The 18,436-nt window shown below is 44.0% G+C and overlaps 1 protein-coding gene across 2 annotated transcripts in view; it reads right to left on the bottom strand.

Annotated features, from left to right (window-relative positions):
• The window catches only part of pcif1 (phosphorylated CTD interacting factor 1), a 29,517-nt gene extending 12,283 nt beyond the window's left edge, over positions 1-17,234 (bottom strand). For both annotated transcript variants that reach the window (XM_080000264.1, XM_080000265.1), the window contains exons 1-6: positions 16,775-17,234; positions 8,560-8,711; positions 5,120-5,244; positions 4,908-5,033; positions 4,592-4,716; positions 2,887-3,041 (exon numbers count right to left, since the gene is read on the bottom strand). In XM_080000264.1, the coding sequence (XP_079856390.1) occupies positions 2,887-3,041; positions 4,592-4,716; positions 4,908-5,033; positions 5,120-5,244; positions 8,560-8,683 (655 nt within the window). In that variant the 5' untranslated portion in view covers positions 8,684-8,711; positions 16,775-17,234. The remainder of the gene's footprint in view (positions 1-2,886; positions 3,042-4,591; positions 4,717-4,907; positions 5,034-5,119; positions 5,245-8,559; positions 8,712-16,774) is intronic.
• Between the last annotated feature and the right edge of the window lie 1,202 nt (positions 17,235-18,436).

Genomic DNA, 18,436 nt, shown 5'->3' with positions numbered 1-18,436 from the left:
GAGGAACTGTTGCGTCCTCTGCCTGACGGAGATATGGTTGAACCCACTGTTGCCGGATGAAGCCATACGTCCAGCCGAGTGCTTCTCCGTGTTCCGTGCCGACAGATCGGGGAGTCGGGGAAATCCAAGGGTGGAGGCGTCTGCCTTATGGTAAACAACCGCTGGTATAACCCCAACACCACAAAGTTTCTCTCCCACTCCTGCTCGCCGAACCTGAACAGCTGACCATCTCATGCCGTCCATTTTATCTCCCCCGGAATTCAGTACGGTCATCATTACAGCCGTTTATATACCACCATAAGCGGATACCGACACAGCACTGTGGGACCTGTATGATGTGTTGTGCGGATTTAAAAACAAACGTCCCTACGTGGCTGTGGTTGTGACTGGGGCCTTTAACAGGGCGAACCTTAAAAAAGTTCTGGATACGGATACAAGACCGTCTCGCTCCCTGCTTTCGGGAAATAAGACCACGCCACAATTTCGCTGGTTCCCGTTTCCAGGCCTCTGATCGCGCGAGAATTGGTGATGACGAGGGAAGTGAAGCAGTGGATGGACCAGTGACATTTCACTGTATATATGTATGAAAGTATGTCTATGTATGTGACAAATAAACCTCTTGAATCTTGAATCAGAGGCCGCACTTCAGGATGCTCTGACTGAGGTCGACTGGGACATGTTCCAATCAGGTTCAAGTGACGTCAGTGAGTTTACGGACGTAGCGGTGCGCTTCATAGCTACGTTAGCGGACAGCATTGTTCCCACGGTTAAAGTTTGGATATTTCCAGAACCAGAGCCGTGGGTTGATAAATCCATCCGCTGCGCTCTGAATGCTCGCACTGCCGCTTACAACGGTCTTCTATCTGGAAATATGGACAATTACAAAGCGGCGTCATACAATCTGCAGAGGGCGGTGAAGGACGCTAAACGGACGTACAGAGAGACTGCGGAGCTACAGATGGAGCAACGGGACACCAGACGCTTGTGGGAGGGGCTGCGGAATATAACAAACTACAAGAGCAGCTCCTCCCCAGCCATGAGTGTGGACGCCTCCCCTAGCCAACGAACTGAACTCCTTTTCAGCGTCGTGGTGGGCCTGATCAATGACGACAATGAGAAGGTCTACCCTGAGGAGGTGGCTGACCTGTCACTCTGGTGCCAGGACAACAGCCTCCACCTGAACGTCAGCAAAACTAAGGAGCTGATTGTGGACATTAGGAGAGGATTACAACCGAGGACTCATGCACCGTTGATGATTCATGGGACTTCTGTTGACAGGGTGAGCAGCTTCAAGGACCTGGGAGTCCACATCACAGAGGATTTAACATGGACTTTACAAACAAACACTCTGGTGAGAGAGGCGAGGCAGCATCTTTACCACCTCAGGCAGCTAAAGAAATTCAGGGTCTCGGTGAGGATCCTCAAGTCCTTCTACCGTGGAGCAGTGGAGAGCATCCTGACAGGCAACATCACTGCCTGGTTTGAACTGTACTGCTCAGGACAGGCGGGCCCTGCAGAGGGTGCTGCGTTCAGCTGAACGTACCACTGGAACTACCCTCGCCTCCCTGCAGGACTTATACAGCAGGAGGTGTAGTAGCAGCGCCCGCAGCATCATGAAGGATCCTCATCACCCCAACAACGGACTGTTCCAGCTGCTGCGGTCAGGCAAGCGCCTCCGCAGCGACACAGCGAGAACAGAGAGACAGAGTTTCTTCCAACAAGACATAAGAACTGTCAATGCTGACCTCACCAGGGGTCCTCACTGAGCCACACACATAGGCTCCACTACCTTCTGTACTGTATGTAGCATACTCTACCGCATACTCTGTCACTGTTCTGGGTTGTTTGGTGTAACCATATTGCTGCGCCGTACTACATTACATTACATTTTACATTTAGTCATTGATCAGACGCTTTTATCCAAAGTGACTTACAATTGTTCAAACACTGACGGACGCAGCCATCAGGAGTAATTAGGGGTTAAGTGTCTTGCTGAAGGACACTACAGCATGCTAGCAGGAGGCGCCTAGGATCGAACCAGCAACCTTTGGATCACTAGACCACCAGCTCTACCTCACTTTATTCACATGCCACTTTAATGCATATCCGTATATACATAAATCGCCTATCCCATATACATAAGTCCATTCCATATACATAGGCCTATTCCCTTTATCTACTTTGTACCCTCACCCTGGATTACCCTTGAGTTCTATTTTATTCTATATATTTTTATTTTATTCTACAGTATTCAACTTACTGCATTACGTTTTAGGAATCAGTTAGTTGGTCAAGTGGAAATTCTTAGGTAGCTGCTGTGTTCAGTCTAGAACATATTGTGTATAGTCACCGGGTGCGTTGCATTGACATTTCACTGCATAGATGTATGAAAGTATGTATATGTACGTGACGAATAAACCTCTTGAATAGTAACTGTCTGTGTAGTTTAGTCACCATAGTTACTGTCTTTTGGTAGTTTAGTCACCATAGTAACTGTCTGTGTAATTCCGTCACCATAGTGACCGTCTGAGTAGTTTTGTCACCATAGTGACCGTCTCTGTGTAATTTAATCACCATAGTGACTGTCTGTGTAGTTTAGTCACCATAGTAACTGTCTCTGGGTAGTTTAGTCACCATAGTTACTGTATCTGTGTAGCTTAGTCACCATAGTTACTGTCTCCGCAAAGTTTAGTCAACATAGTGATTGTCTGTGGGCAGTTTAGTCACCATAGTTACTGTCTCTGGGTAGTTCAGTTTAGTTTTGGTGACCATAGCAACTAGTACATAGTAACTTGAGTGTTACCCTCTCTCTGGTGGCACAGCTCGTGGTAGTGTTGTCATAGTTTGGTGACCATCGTAACTAGTACATAGTAACTTGAGTGTTACCCTCTCTCTGGTGGCACAGCTCGTGGTAGTGTTGTCGTAGTTTGGTGACCAGTTGCGATCTCTGCAGCTCGATCTCAGGGTGGGGGGGCAGGTGGGGGGCCGGGGGGCATTCTCTGATCACTGCGTTGGTGGGAAGCTCCAGGTCCCAGTACACCCTGGAAATACATCATATACATGATTCCACTACACCCTGGAAATACATGATTTACATTAAATACATTATACCAGTACACCCTGGAAATCCATTACATACATTATACCAGTACACCCTGAAAATACATGATATACATGATTCCACTACACCCTGGAAATACATGATTTACATTAAATACATGACATACCAGTACACCCTGGAAATCCATTACATACATTATACCACTACACCCCGGAAATACATGACATGCATTATACCAGTACACCTCGGAAATACATGACATGCATTATACCAGTACACCCTGGAAATACATTACATACATTATACCAGTACACCCTGGAAATACATCACATCCATTATACCAGTACACCCTGGAAATACATCACATCCATTATACCAGTACACCCTGGAAATACATTACATACATTATACCAGTACACCCTGGAAATACATCACATCCATTACATACATTATACCAGTACATCCTGGAAATACATCACATCCATTACATACATTATACCAGTACATCCTGGAAATACATGACATCCATTATACCAGTACACCCTGGAAATACATTACATATATTATACCAGTACATCCTGGAAATACATGACATCCATTACATCCATTATACCAGTACACCCCGGAAATACATGACATCCATTATACCAGTACACCCTGGAATTACATGACATCCATTATACCAGTACACCCTGGAATTACATGACATCCATTATACCAGTACACCCTGGAAATACATGACATCCATTATACTAGTACACCCTGGAAATACATGACATCCATTATACCAGTACACCCCGGAAATACATGACATCCATTATACCAGTACACCCTGGAATTACATGACATCCATTATACCAGTACACCCTGGAAATACATGACATCCATTATACCAGTACACCCTGGAAATACATTATATACATTATACCAGTACACCTTGGAAATACATTACATAGATTATACCAGTACACCCTGGAAATACATCACATCCATTACATCCATTATACCAGTACACCCTGGAAATACATCACATCCATTATACCAGTACACCCTGGAAATACATTACATACATTATACCAGTACACCCTGGAAATACATTACATACATTATACCAGCACATCCTGGAAATACATTACATACATTGTACCAGTACACCCTGGAAATACATTATAAACATTATACCAGTACACCCTGGAAATACATTACTCACATTATACCAGTACACCCTGAAAATACATTACACCAGTACACCCTGGAAATATATTACACACATTATACCAGTACACCCTGGAAATACATGACACACATTATACCAGTACACCCTGGAAATACATGATATACATTATACCAGTACACCCTGGAAATACATGATACCTTTATACATGGCAGCCACTGCTCCTAGACACCTCAGATACTAGGACGGTAAATGCAGAGAAATTGCGAATTTTCCCGTTGTGGGACTGATAAGGCTTTATTAAAGATAAAAATAAAAAATACAGACAATCCATAGTATTCAGAGGTGTTACTCACACAGCAGGTCTGTAGGGTGCCGGGGAGGGGCTAGGCGTCACCGGTGTTGCTGATTGGACCTCAGGGGCGGAGCTCCAGGGTTTGGCGCCCGGTGTGCTGGGAGAGATGGGCGTGGTCGGCTCCACCTGGAGGGGAGAGAGGGTTAGGGACACACACACACACACACACACACACACACACACACACACACACACACACACACACACACACACACACACACACACACACACACACACACACACAGTATATACATTTAATACACAGTATATGTGTATTAAATGTATATGAAGGGTTTAAACACTGGGTGTTTGTTCACCTTGGGTCGTTTGATGCTGCTAGGCCCCGCCCCCTGCTCCTCCGAGACCCGCCTCTTCCTCTGGCCGTTACCAAGGTTACCGTCTCCTCCCTCCGCCGGGGCGGCGTTCAGACCCAGCGGGTCGGACTGAAACACACAGGAAAGGGACGGTCAGTAACAGGAAGCGGCAGTCAGTAACAGGAAACGGCAGTCAGTAACAGGAAGTGGCTCACGATGACGTCGTGCTGGCCAAGCAGCGGCATCTCCCACAGTGATTGGTTGGTGAAGCGGTTGAAGTAGTACGGCCGGTTCTCCCTCTTCGACCAACACTTGGACCATCCTGCCTGGAGGAGCTCCTCTGAGGGCGGAGCATGACACCGTCACTGTGTGTAGCTGTGTGTTACTGTGTGTGTACGTGTGTGTTACTGTGTGTGTACGTGTGTGTTATTGTGTGTGTACGTGTGTGTTACTGTGTGTGTGTTACTGTGTGATGCTGTCTGTGTGTGTTACTGTGTGTGTGTGTCTGTGTTAAACAATATATATATAAAACACAGTACCACATACTGTGTTTTATATATTTATTTTTTAAATTTGTGTATCATATTGAGTATTGCGTCAACTGTGTGTGTTACTGTGTGTGTATAAGTCTGTGTGTTACTGTGTGTATATGTCTGTGTGTGTTACTGTGTGTATATTTCTGTGTGTGTTACTATGTGTGTGTTACTGTGTGTGTGTGGATGTGTGCGCACGTTACTGTGTGTGTGCGCGCGTTACTGTGTGTACGTGTGTGTTACTGTGTGTATATATTTTGACATCTCACTGCATATCTGTATGAAAGTATGTATATGTATGTGACGAATAAACCTCTTAAATCTATATGTGTGTTACTGTGTGTACGTATGTGGTACTGTGTTTTATATATTTATTTTTTAAATTTGTGTATTATATTGAGTATTGCGTCACTGTGTGTGTATAAGTCTGGGTGTTACTGTGTGTATATGTTGTGTGTGTGTAACTGTGTGTAACTGTGTGTTACTGTGTGTGTTACTGTGTGTGTGTGTGTTTTACTGTGTGTTACTGTGTGTGTTAGTGTGTGTTTTACTGTGTGTTACTGTGTGTATAAGTCTGTGTGTTACTGTGTGTATATGTCTGTGTGTGTTACTGTGTGTATTTCTGTGTGTGTGTGTATTTCTGTGTGTGTTACTATGTGTGTGCGTGCGCGTTACTGTGTGTGTACGTGTGTGTTACTGTGTGTGTACGTGTGTGTACGTGTGTGTTTACGCGTGTGTTTCTGTGTGTGTACGTGTGTGTACGTGGTGTACGTGTGTGTTACTGTGTGTGTTACTGTGTGTGTGACTGTGTGTGTAGGTATGTGTTACTGTGTGTACGTGTGTGTTACTGTGTGTGTACAAGTGTGTGTTACTGTGTGTATATATTTTGACATCTCACTGCATATCTGTATGAAAGTATGTATATGTATGTGACGAATAAACCTCTTAAATCTATTTGTGTGTTACTGTGTGTACATATGTGGTACTGTGTTTTATATATTTATTTTTTAAATTTGTGTATTATATTGAGTATTGCGTCACTGTGTGTGTTACTGTGTGTGTATAAGTCTGGGTGTTACTGTGTGTATATGTTGTGTGTGTGTAACTGTGTGTAACTGTGTGTTACTGTGTGTGTGTGTGTGTGTTTTACTGTGTGTTACTGTGTGTGTGTGTGTTTTACTGTCTGTTACTGTGTGTGTTACTGTGTGTGTGTGCACGTTCCTGTGTGTGTGTTACTGTGTGTTACTGTCTGTGTGTGTGTGTGTGTTACTGTCTGTGTGTGTGTGTGTTACTGTGTGTGTGTGTAACTGTGTGTTACTGTGTGTGTGTGTGTGTTTTACTGTGTGTTACTGTGTCTGTGTGTGTGTTACTGTGTGTGTGTGTGTTACTGTGTGTGTGTGCACGTTCCTGTGTGTGTGTTACTGTGTGTTACTGTCTGTGTGTGTGTGTGTTACTGTCTGTGTGTGTGTGTTACTGGGTGTGTGCGTTACTGTGTGTGTTAGTGTGTGTGTGTGTTACTGTGTGTGTGTGTTACTGTGTGCGGGTATGCGTTACTGTGTGCGTGTGTGCGTAACTGTGCGTGGGTGCGTTACTGTGTGCGTGGGTGCATTACTGTGTGCGTTGCTGTGTGCGTGGGTGCGTTGCTGTGTGCGTGGGTGCGTTGCTGTGTGCGTGGGTGCGTTGCTGTGTGCGTGGGTGCGTGCGTTGCTGTGTGGGTGCGTGCGTTGCTGTGTGGGTGTGGCCGTTGCTGTGTGGCCGTTGCTGTGTGGTTGCTGTGTGGCCGTTGCTGTGTGGCCGTTGCTGTGTGGCCGTTGCTGTGTGGCCGTTGCTGTGTGGCCGTTGCTGTGTGGCCGTTGCTGTGTGGCCGTTACTGTGTGGCCGTTACTGTGTGTGGCCGTTACTGTGTGTGGCCGTTACTGTGTGTGGCCGTTACTGTGTGTGGCCGTTACTGTGTGTGGCCGTTACTGTGTGTGGCCGTTACTGTGTGTGGCCGTTACTGTGTGTGGCCGTTACTGTGTGTGGCCGTTACTGTGTGAGTGTTACTGTGTGGGTGTGTGTTACCGTGTGGGTGTTACCGTGTGGGGTGGGTGTTACTGTGTGTGTATGTGCGGGTGTCACTGTGCGGCTGTCACTGTGTGGGTGTTACTGTGTGGGTGTTACTGTGTGTGTGTGTTACTGTGTGAGTGTTACTGTGTGTTACTGTGTGAGTGTTACTTTGTGTGTGTCTTACTGTGTGCGTGTTACTGTGTGTGTGCGTGTTACCGTGTGGGTGTTACCGTGTGGGTGTTACCGTGCGGGTGTGGGTGTTACCGTGCGGGTGTGGGTGTTACCGTGCGGGTGTGGGTGTTACCGTGCGGGTGTGGGTGTTACTGTGCGGGTGTGGGTGTTACTGTGCGGGTGTGGGTGTTACTGTGCGGGTGTGGGTGTTACTCTGTGTGGGTGTTACTGTGCGGGTGTGTGTGTTACTCTGTGCGGGTGTTACTCTGCGGGTGTTACTGTGTGTTACACGAATGTTGTTGTTACACTAATCTCTGTCGCAATGTAGCTTGAATGTTATTCTCCCTTGTAAGTCGCTTTGGATAAAAGCGTCTGATAAATGACTAAATGTAAATGTAAATGTAATGTGTGGGTGTGTGTTACTCTGTGCGGGTGTTACTGTGCGGGTGTGTGTTACTCTGTGTGGGTGTTACTGTGCGGGTGTTACTGTGCGTGTGTGTGTGTTACTCTGTGTGGGTGTTACTGTGTGGGTGTGTGTTACTCTGTGTGGGTGTTACTGTGCGTGTGTTACTGTGCGTGTGTGTTTCTGTGTGGGTGGGTGTTTCTGTGTGGGTGGGTGTTACTGTGTGGGTGGGTGTTACTGTGTGGGTGTGTGACTGTGTGTGTTACTGTGTGTGTGTGTGTTACTTTGTGTGTGAGTTACTGTGTGTGTGTGTGTTTGTGTGTGTTACTGTGTGCGTGTGTGTGTTACTGTGTGTGTGTGTGTTTGTTACTGTGTGTGTGTGTGTTTGTGTGTGTTACTGTGCGTGTGTGTGTGTGTGTGTGTTTGTGTTACTGTGTGTGTGTTACTGTGTGTGTGTGTGTGTGTTACTGTGTGTGTGTGTGTGTGTGTGTGTGTGTGTTACCTGGCAGCTCGTTGGGTTTGGTGGAACAGGAGGGGGAGGGGGAGGAGGTGGAAGGGGTGGAGCCAGAGGGGGACAGCGTCACAGGCTCTTCACCCTTCCCTGAATCTTGGCCGTCATTGGACATCACTGCTGCTCGTCACAAGAACGTCCACCTGCGGAGAGGGTGATGACTAGTTGAACTGCACAGCGTTATTGTATCGAATGAATAAAGCAGATTTTAAAACATTGTGTGGAACTGCCCGTACATCAGTGAGGAATAAAATGCACCAAACACTTTGATGTTGTGTGACAGTTTGTTTTTAATCTCACATGAATCCAAACACCAACAAGCTTTTCAAACCTTAGTCATCGATATGTATGTGATTGGTTGAGTCGGCGGAGGGCGGAGCTTCAGGGAGAACGGTCTCTTGATTGGATGACATTTAGTCCACATCTGGTGGTCCAGTTTGTATTTTTTTGTGTCTTCTCAGTTTATTACTTTTTATCTAATTGAAAATAAAAATGTCATGTTATTGTTTTTCGTTTTTCCATTCATAATAAATAAATTGCAGCTTGAAAACACCTGCGTACTTCAGTTTCCTGGAATTAATTTGACTAGATTTACTCTCAGCTGATTATAAAGGCACTTTATAGCGAGGACCTGTGTCATCTCGCGGTAAAGGGGCATGGCTGGTATATATAGTATATCATTTACATTACATTTACATTTAGTCATTGATCAGACGCTTTTATCCAAAGCGACTTACAATTGTTCAAACACCGACGGACGCAGCCATCAGGAGCAATTAGGGGTTAAGTGTCTTGCTCAAGGACACTACAGCATGCTAGCAGGAGGAGCCTGGGATCCAACCAGCAACCTTTGGATCACTAGACCACCAGCTCTACCTCCTGAGCTACCATCCCCATATATATATACAGTGGATACACTGTATATACTATATATAGTGCATATACATGTTTAACACGTAACATACCCTCACCCGCCACTTTATTAGGTACACCTGTTCAATTGCTTGTTAACACAAAAAGCTAATGAGCCAATCACATGTCAGCAGCTCATTGCATTGAGGCATGTAGATATAGTGAGGATGACTTGCTGAAGTTCAAACCCAGCATCAGAACGGGGAAGAAAGGGGATTTAAGTGACTTTGAACGTGGCATGGTTGTTGGTGCTAGACGGGCTGGTCTGAGTATTTCAGAAACTGCTGACCTACTTTTAGGACACTAAACGGATGTATAGGGACAGAGTGGAGCTACAGATGGAGCAACGGGACACCAGACCCTTGTGTCAGGGGCTAGGGACTATTACTAGCTACAAGAGCAGCTCCTCCCCATCCCCGAGTGTGGACGCCGCACTCGCCAAACCAAACTGAACTCCTTTTGTGCGCGGTTTGAGTCTAGCAACAACACAGTTAGCTCGCCAGCTACATTACATTTACATTTAGTCATTTAGCAGACGCTTTTATCCAAAGCGACTTACAAGGGAGAATAACATTCAAGCTACATTGCGACAGAGATTAGTGTAACAACAACATTAGTTTAACAATAAATACTGCTAGGTAGTGCTAAGTAATTGTAGGTTAGGACAGGAGGTACTCACTGAAGAGCTGGGTCTTCAAGTGCTTCTTAAAGACAGAGAGGGAGGTCCCTGCTCTGGTCATTTTTGGCAGCTCGTTCCACCAACGTGGAACTACAAATGAGAATAGCCTGGATTGCCGTGGCTGTATGGCCGGCAGAGCCAGGCGACGCTCATTTGACGAGCGCAGCATCCGGGGGGCAACATGTGCTCTTACGAGAGCATTTAAGTAGGCGGGAGCATTCCCAGCAATCACTCTGTAGGCCAGCATCAGAGACTTGAACTTGATGCGGGCGGCTACAGGTAACCAGTGGAGCTCGATGAGCAGCGGAGTGACATGTGCCCTCTTTGGCTGGTTGAACACCAGTCGCGCCGCCGCATTCTGTATCATCTGTAGTGGCTTCACCGCACAGGCCGGCAAGCCTGTTAAGAGGGCGTTGCAGTAGTCGAGACGGGACATCACCAAGGTTTGTACCAGCAGTTGAGTGACATACTGGGTGAGGTACGGCCTGACTTTTCGGATGTTGAGTAGTGTGAAGCGGCAGGACCGGGAGACGGCGGCAACATGGTCCGGGAATGTCAGTTGGTCATCAATAATGACACCAAGATTCCTTGCAGCCTTGGTAGGAACAAGAGATAGAGAGTCGATTTTAATATCAATGTTGTGATAAATACCTTGTTTGGCCGGGAAGACCGGCAGTTCCGTTTTCGCCAGATTTAGTTGAAGATGATAATCCTTCATCCATGTGGATATGTCAGCGAGACAATCCGAGATCCGCGTCGAGACAGTGGGGTCGTCGGGCAGGAAGGACAGATAGAGTTGAGTATCATCCGCATAGCAGTGATATGAAAAGCCATGTGAGTGGATAATTGGGCCCAGTGAGGTGGTGTATATGGCAAAGAGGAGGGGTCCTAGCACCGAGCCTTGGGGCACCCCTGTGGTGAGGTGGTGAGGCACAGACAGCTGGCCTCGCCATGTCACACTGAACGAGCGCCCGGAGTTAATTGGAGCTAATTGGAGTTACAGCGCTGGGGATGAGCGCACACTCTCAATGTCCTAGCATGACGTCAGGAGGGCTCTGATGCTTGTGACCACCAGGAAAGCTGCAGGCCCAGATGGCTTATCTGGGCGAGTACTGAAGACCTGTGCTAACCAGCTTTTTTTCTTTTTTCCTCCTTTCTTCACATCATTTGAAAGTGAACAATCAGAGCTTCCAAACAAGGTGTCCTTTGTGCAAATCAAGCAAATATTTTCAAGCTTTGACTTGTTATTGACAAGAGTGTGACAAACGGTTTCTGAGATAATCACCTTCAAAGTTTTCCCCACACTTGGCTTCATGCAGCAAGCTCCCAGAATGCAAATGTGTTGGAGGACCAACATAGCCTACAGGGTACTTGTTACATGGCCACTTGACACCCTGCTGAATGGGACAATCTCTGCATTTTTCTTGTGATTTGAGGGAATGTTGAACAGCGTCAGACACAACATTTTTTGTTTAAAAAAAAAAAAAAAAAAAAAAAAAGCTTTGAACAGTTAGAATATTCATATTTTATACAAGTGGAATTATTTAGGAGTTTAAAAGTGCTGACAACACAACAAAATGTAGAGTCTATCAATAATATGAGTCTGTATATGAGCCTCAGTGTGTCATTTATTATATAAATGTGAGTATGCCAAATATCTTCATAGTTGTTGGAGTTAATATGCGGGCTAACTGCACCCTACTTCAGCTATAACCTGAGAGCCTTTTTACGGGATTGACATCAGGATTTCTTCGTCAATGGTACACGTTGGTACACGCCCCTCCACAATGAGGTGTGTGTGTGTGTGTGTGTGTGTGTGTGTGTGTGTGTGTGTAAAAGTAATACCACTTATAGGTTGAACTCTATCAAAAGGGTTTCACATTGTGACTTCACATCACATGGAATATGGATGAATGATCTTCACCTGGATGGTCGCTTTGAACGGAAACAATCGATCAGCGTTATTCTGCTCTGTTCAGCGTCTCGGTAAGTGAACTGTGTTTCCCCATGTAATCTGAAATATTTTACTCCATGGTTTAACATTTTTCTACCATTTATAAATCAAACTCGGTTTTGAAAATACTTTTGAGATAAACAAAAACTAAGGAAAACAAATCTGGAAAAATCTAATTTTCCTTCTAGAAAGGTTTTTTCGGCTTGTTTGGCTGCTCCTGCTCATTTTAGAAATGCGCAAGGCAGCGGGTTTTGCTGCAGTAGGTCACATATATAGTGTATATAGAATATATAGTGTAGATAGTGTATATAGTATGCATAGTATATATAGTGCAGCGATTCCCAAACTAGGGACCACGGCCCACTGAAAAAACGAAAATCATTTCCTCTTTAAAACCTTCAAAAGTGCATCATCGCTGATGGATAGGAGCTGATGTTCAGGCGTACAACGTCCAAGCCGGACCATGACGGAAGTGCACCTGTACATTTTGAGCTTGAGGTGATGATTTCAAATTGATGGAACAGGCAGGACGGTTCTGTCAAACAAAAACAAAAGGTTCTGACAAAGGACAGCGCTGAATATTTATCATTGCGATTTTTTTTGGACAGGCACAGAAGACAAACTGTTACCGCTGTGCGTGGTGTGTTCTGAGATTTTATCAAAGGAAGCTCTGAAGCCATGTCAACTGCACCGTCACCTCCACACTAAACACCAACAGGACATGTTCAAGCTGCTTGAATGTTTCCATCATAAACTCAAGGAGTATCAGGGCAAGAAGATTGTCATGGAAACGTCATGTATGAACACCGAGAAAACAAAGGTAGTGGAAGCGTTCAATCAGGTTGTCCAACTCAAAACCAAGCCTGGTAAGACACAAACAACCAGGGAGAAAACGGTAGCTCAGGAGGTAGAGCTGGTGGTCTAGTAATCCAAAGGTCGCTGGTTCGATCCCAGGCTCCTCCTGCTAGCATGCTGTAGTGTCCTTGAGCAAGACACTTAACCCCTCATTGCTCCTGATGGCTGCGTCCGTCGGTGTTTGAATAATTGTAAGTCGCTTTGGATAAAAGCGTCTGCTAAATGCAATGTAATGTAAAAGAGATGGAGGAGGTGGTGTTGGAGAGAAGGTGTTAAAGACAATCAACCTCATGTCATGTGTGATAACTCAGTCAGACGCAGGATTGAGCAGATGACGTGATGATTGAGCTGATTCGTTTAAGGATGTGTACGATGTTTTGATAAAGGGAAAAAAAGCATCTTCCTGTCACGTGATCAGTCTTCCTGTCAAACAGCACCTGCACGCTGTGAGGACCAGGCTCAACACCTCTCCATCCCAGATGTGCAGTGCAGCTGGATGGAGAAGCCTCCACCAGCCACAGTGACCAGAGACTTTAGAGAAGGACGGTCTGTGGCTCTCTCCTGGGAGAGGACATTGAAACTGTCTTCCTCTCTGAAGTACCTGACAAAATTTGTGCCCCATGTTTGTTCTGAGTATCCCGATCTGTTCTACAGAGCTGTGCGGTTTCTGATGCGACGTATCTCTGCAAGACTGGCTTTTCACTGCTTGTGGCATTGAAGATGAAATTCTGAATGAAGTGAATGTTGATCCCGATGTTCTCTTCAGAGCGTCATCTCTTAAACCAGACATCAAGGAGGTGGTGTCTGCCATGCAGCGTCAGCTTTTCATGAGGTGACTCCATATTCATGTGCTCCTGTTATTGTTAGTTTTACCTTACCAACGTAAAACTCGCCAAAGTTACGCCAAAGTTACATTGATATAAGGTTATTTTTAACTCAGCTCTTTTTTAGTTTTTCCACCACTGCACTGTATGTATAAGAATGCATATGATTGTTAAAATATATATGTCCTCTGACAACGCACCGTTTGTCTCTGTATTACATCTGGTCGGATGTGGCCGCCAACACTGAGATTTTCAAGTGGGCTGTGAGTCCAAAAAGGATGGGAACCGCTGGTATCTAGTATATATATATATATATATATATAGTATACATAGTATATACAGTGTATACAGTGTATACAGTGTATACAGTATATATTGTATATATACATTTTTTACATTTACATTTAGTCATTTAGCAGACGCTTTTATCCAAAGCGACTTACAATTATTCAAACCCCGACGGACGCAGCCATCAGGAGCAATGAGGGGTTAAGTGTCTTGCTCAAGGACACTACAGCATGCTAGCAGGAGGAGCCTGGGATCGAACCAGCAACCTTTAGATTACTAGACGACCAGCTCTACCTCCTGAGCTACCCCCCCCTTAATATATAGTATATACGGTAAATATAGTAAATACAGTGTATATAGCATATAAAGGGTGATGAGATGCTTGGTATTGTACACAGTGTACAACACAGACTGGTCAGAGAGCTGGTGGTTAGTCTGAACGCCGGTTAAGCAGGTAGTTAATTGAGGAATACCTGTACCTGTATTCACATTATTATTGAATATTTCTATTATGATCCTTTAGCTCCCCACAGAGGACTAATAATTATGGGAATACACTATATAATAGGTACTGACAATATCTGGTTAGTTTGCGTTCTGAAACATAAAGACAAGCTTATTAGATGCTATTTATGTGATATAGTTTACATTCACATGTAGTGGAATTCAAGGTGTGCGTGTGTGTGTAGATATCAGAGTACATGTAATGTATACTCCCTTCTATAAAAAAACAAATGTGAATAATATCATTATATTTTGGGTTAAATTTTCATGTGAATAACCATATAGAAGAAATAAGATATGATGGTTGTGTTGGAATTAAGAACTCATTCATTCAAATTTAAGACTCTTGAGATCTAATATTTATCATACAGAAATTTAAGACATTTTAACCCTTCATATGGAGCTCAGTGGTAATATAATAAATTGTGTTATTGCTGAGAGCTGGATTCACTCCAGTAACACAGCTATGTATCCAAATTATAAAAATGATGTATAATAATGATGATAATAATAATGATGATAATATGTATGATGGTAATGATGATGATAATCTTTATTATAATATATATGATAATGATAATCTTTATGATAATAGAAAAATATGTATGATGACCCATTTGACAATAATATTTATGATAATAAAGATAATACTAAGATGATAACAATGTGTATGATAATCTTTATGAGATGTATTGCGATGATAATAATAATATGATTGATGACAATGATCATAACAACCTATATGATAATGATAATATAAATGATAATAAAAATAATCTTTATGATAATAATATGGATGATAAACAATAATAATATGTGTGATGATAATGATAATAACCTGTATGGTAATCATATGTATGTTAAACAACAATAACAAGAAAGTATGATAATAATGATAATTATAATATGTATGATAATGATAAATAATAATACTATGTATTATGATAATGATAACAAAATCCTGTATGATAATAATAATAAGAATAATATGTACGATAATAATAATCATCACGTGTATGATGATAACGATAACAACCGGTATGATGATAATAATAAGTATGATAATGATGGTAATCTTTATGATAATGAGATGTATGATAATATTAAAATGTATGATGATAATGATGACAATAACCTTTATGATAATCTCTCTCATATGTATAATAATTCATAATAATATATGTATGATAATAATAATAATTCAAATAATATGTATGATGATCATATTAATAATAATAATAAGTATGACGATAACAACGTACGATAATGATAATATTACGCTGCTCCACAACAAAACAAACCGACAGGAACGCAGTAGCAACACGCATGCGCAGTGCTCTGAAAACAACCGGGGGGTGAAAGGTTCGACTCTTTTCTGAGACTCGCTTCTTGACGAGTCACTCAATAAAGTGATTCGTAAACCTCGGGCTGTTGAAACAATTCTCTGAAAAATACGCGCTTCAACAGAGAAATATGGAGTGAGAATCACAGACACAACTAAGGTCCACGGTGTGTCTGTGGTGTTTACGTGGGTTGGAGGTGAGATGTGGCACAGTGACTCCAAACGGCCGAGTCACTGGAAGGATCCGCTCGGAACGAACGGATCCTTCCAGTGACTCCAAACAGTCCAGTCACTGGAAGGATCCGTTCGTTCGGAGCGGATCGCCCAGTGACTCCAAACAGTCCAGTCACTGGAAGGATCCGTTCGTTCGGAGCGGATCGCCCAGTGACTCCAAACAGTCCAGTCACTGGAAGGATCCGTTCGTTCGGAGCGGATCGCCCAGGTGCTGTGTCGCTCCGGGGGGGTCTGGAAACAAAGCCCCGGTTCAGACTCAGGAAGAGAGCGGGAAAACACGGCCGCTCGGAGCGCACCGGCCCGGGCCCGGGGGCCGCCAAGCACCGCTGCGCCGCTCCTCTGGTGGCAGAGGGACATGTTCTAGCCCCGGGTGAAGCGCTGGGCGGCGGGCTGGGGCGGCGGGTTGGCGGGCTCCGCTCAGACAAGATGGCGGACACGCCCCTGCAGCGCCGCCGCGCCGCCCGCGCACAACGCGCTCGGTTCGCCGCTTCCCGCTGCGCGCCGCGCCCCCCCCCCGCCCGGACCACCCGGACCACCCGGACCACCCGAAGCGGCGAACCTTCCGACCCACGCCGGTGGTTCCGCCTCGGCTCCGCGGGGCCGCCGCCTCTTACCTGGGCTGACTCGGTGTGGACCGCTCCGCGCTCTGCTGCTGCCGTGGCTCCTGCCGCTCCCTCCCCGCCTGCGCAGACATCTTGTACAAGGGAGCCCAGCCGGACCACTGCGCATGCGCCCGCTCACTTCCGTGTTCCCTGCTGCTCTGGTCGGAGCAGGCCGCCATTTGCAGAGAGGCCGCGCTCTGCTTTTCATTCAATTCGATTTTCATGAGGTTGTGGCCGCTTTATCATATTATTATTATTATTATTATTTAAATACAACCAAAAACAAATATATGATATTCAAAGTAGAAATCCCTTACTTCCATGTCAGTCATTTTATTTTTATTGTATTTAGATTATTCTATTCATAACTGCATTAGGTTTTAGGAATCAGTTCCAGTAAGTTGCTCGGTAGGAATAAGTTTTGCTATTATTTTCAGTTTAGTAAATATTGTGCATAATCTCCGGGTGCGTTGTAAAGACATTTCACTGCATATATGTATGAAAGTATGTATATGTATGAAAGCATGTATATGTATGAAAGCATGTACATGTGTGAAAGTATGTACATGTGTGAAAGTATGTACATGTATGAAAGTATGTATATGTATCAAAGTATGTATATGTATCAAAGTATGTATGAAAGTATGTACATGTATGAAAGTATGTACATGTATGAAAGCATGTATATGTAAGAAAGTCTGTATATGTATGAACGTCTGTATATGTGTGAAAGTATGTATATGTATCAAAGTATGTATATGTAAGAAAGTCTGTATATGTGTGAAAGTCTGTACATGTGTGAAAGTATGTACATGTGTGAAAGTATGTATATGTGTGAAAGTATGTATATGTATGTATATTTATGAAAGTCTGTATATGTATGATAGTCTGTATATGTATGAAAGTATGTGTATGTATGAAAGCATGTATGTGTATGTGACAAATAAAGATCTTGAATGTTGAATCAGTGCACCGTGCAGGGGCCTCGGTGCTTTGAATGAGATCAGTTAAAAAAACATAAACATGAGTAAATGACCAATAAAAAGAGGTTGTTTTTCCCGAAGATCCGCCCACTGCCCTCTCAACCAATCACAGTGTGGTCACTCCCTTTCTGTCCAAATAGTGTACTTTTGAAATGTGGTTCCTGTGAGACGAGGGAACCATGAAGTTACAACAAGTTTCTTAGTGTGGAAATAGTGACGCTACACGTCGCATCAAATGATAAAACCCCAAAAGCTGGAAGAACTTTTCTTCTTTTTTGTTTGTTTGTTGTTGCTGTACGAGTGGTCACTGGTACACATACTGACAAATCCTAAAATAACCTTTACAGGCACTGAGTGCAGTGGTTACCATGTGATGCAGCTAATTATGACAATAAAAATAATAATTATTGTAGTTATAACAAGAAGTATCTATGCCTGGTGGTGAAATCTAAGATAATGTTTTAAGACTATTTCTTTTCAAATGACCGTGAATGTGGTTTTCTCAGCATTAAAGAGGATTTATGGTCGTGCGTCAAAACACCGCTGGAGCTTGTTGGGCTCCGTGAGACCAGGGGTCACATGACCTCTCCTAAAATCTGCCTGAAACCAAACTACATTTTGTAGAGTCTGGGGTAGGGAGCCTGCACTTTCTGCCCGTCGTTCAATCTTTATCATCATGAAGAACAATGTT

Source organism: Zeus faber, assembly GCF_960531495.2.
Source record: "Zeus faber genome assembly, chromosome: 5".
Taxonomy (NCBI): Eukaryota; Metazoa; Chordata; class Actinopteri; order Zeiformes; family Zeidae; genus Zeus; species Zeus faber.
Note: the sequence above shows the minus strand (reverse complement) of the source record. Positions and strands in the feature narration are given on the sequence as shown.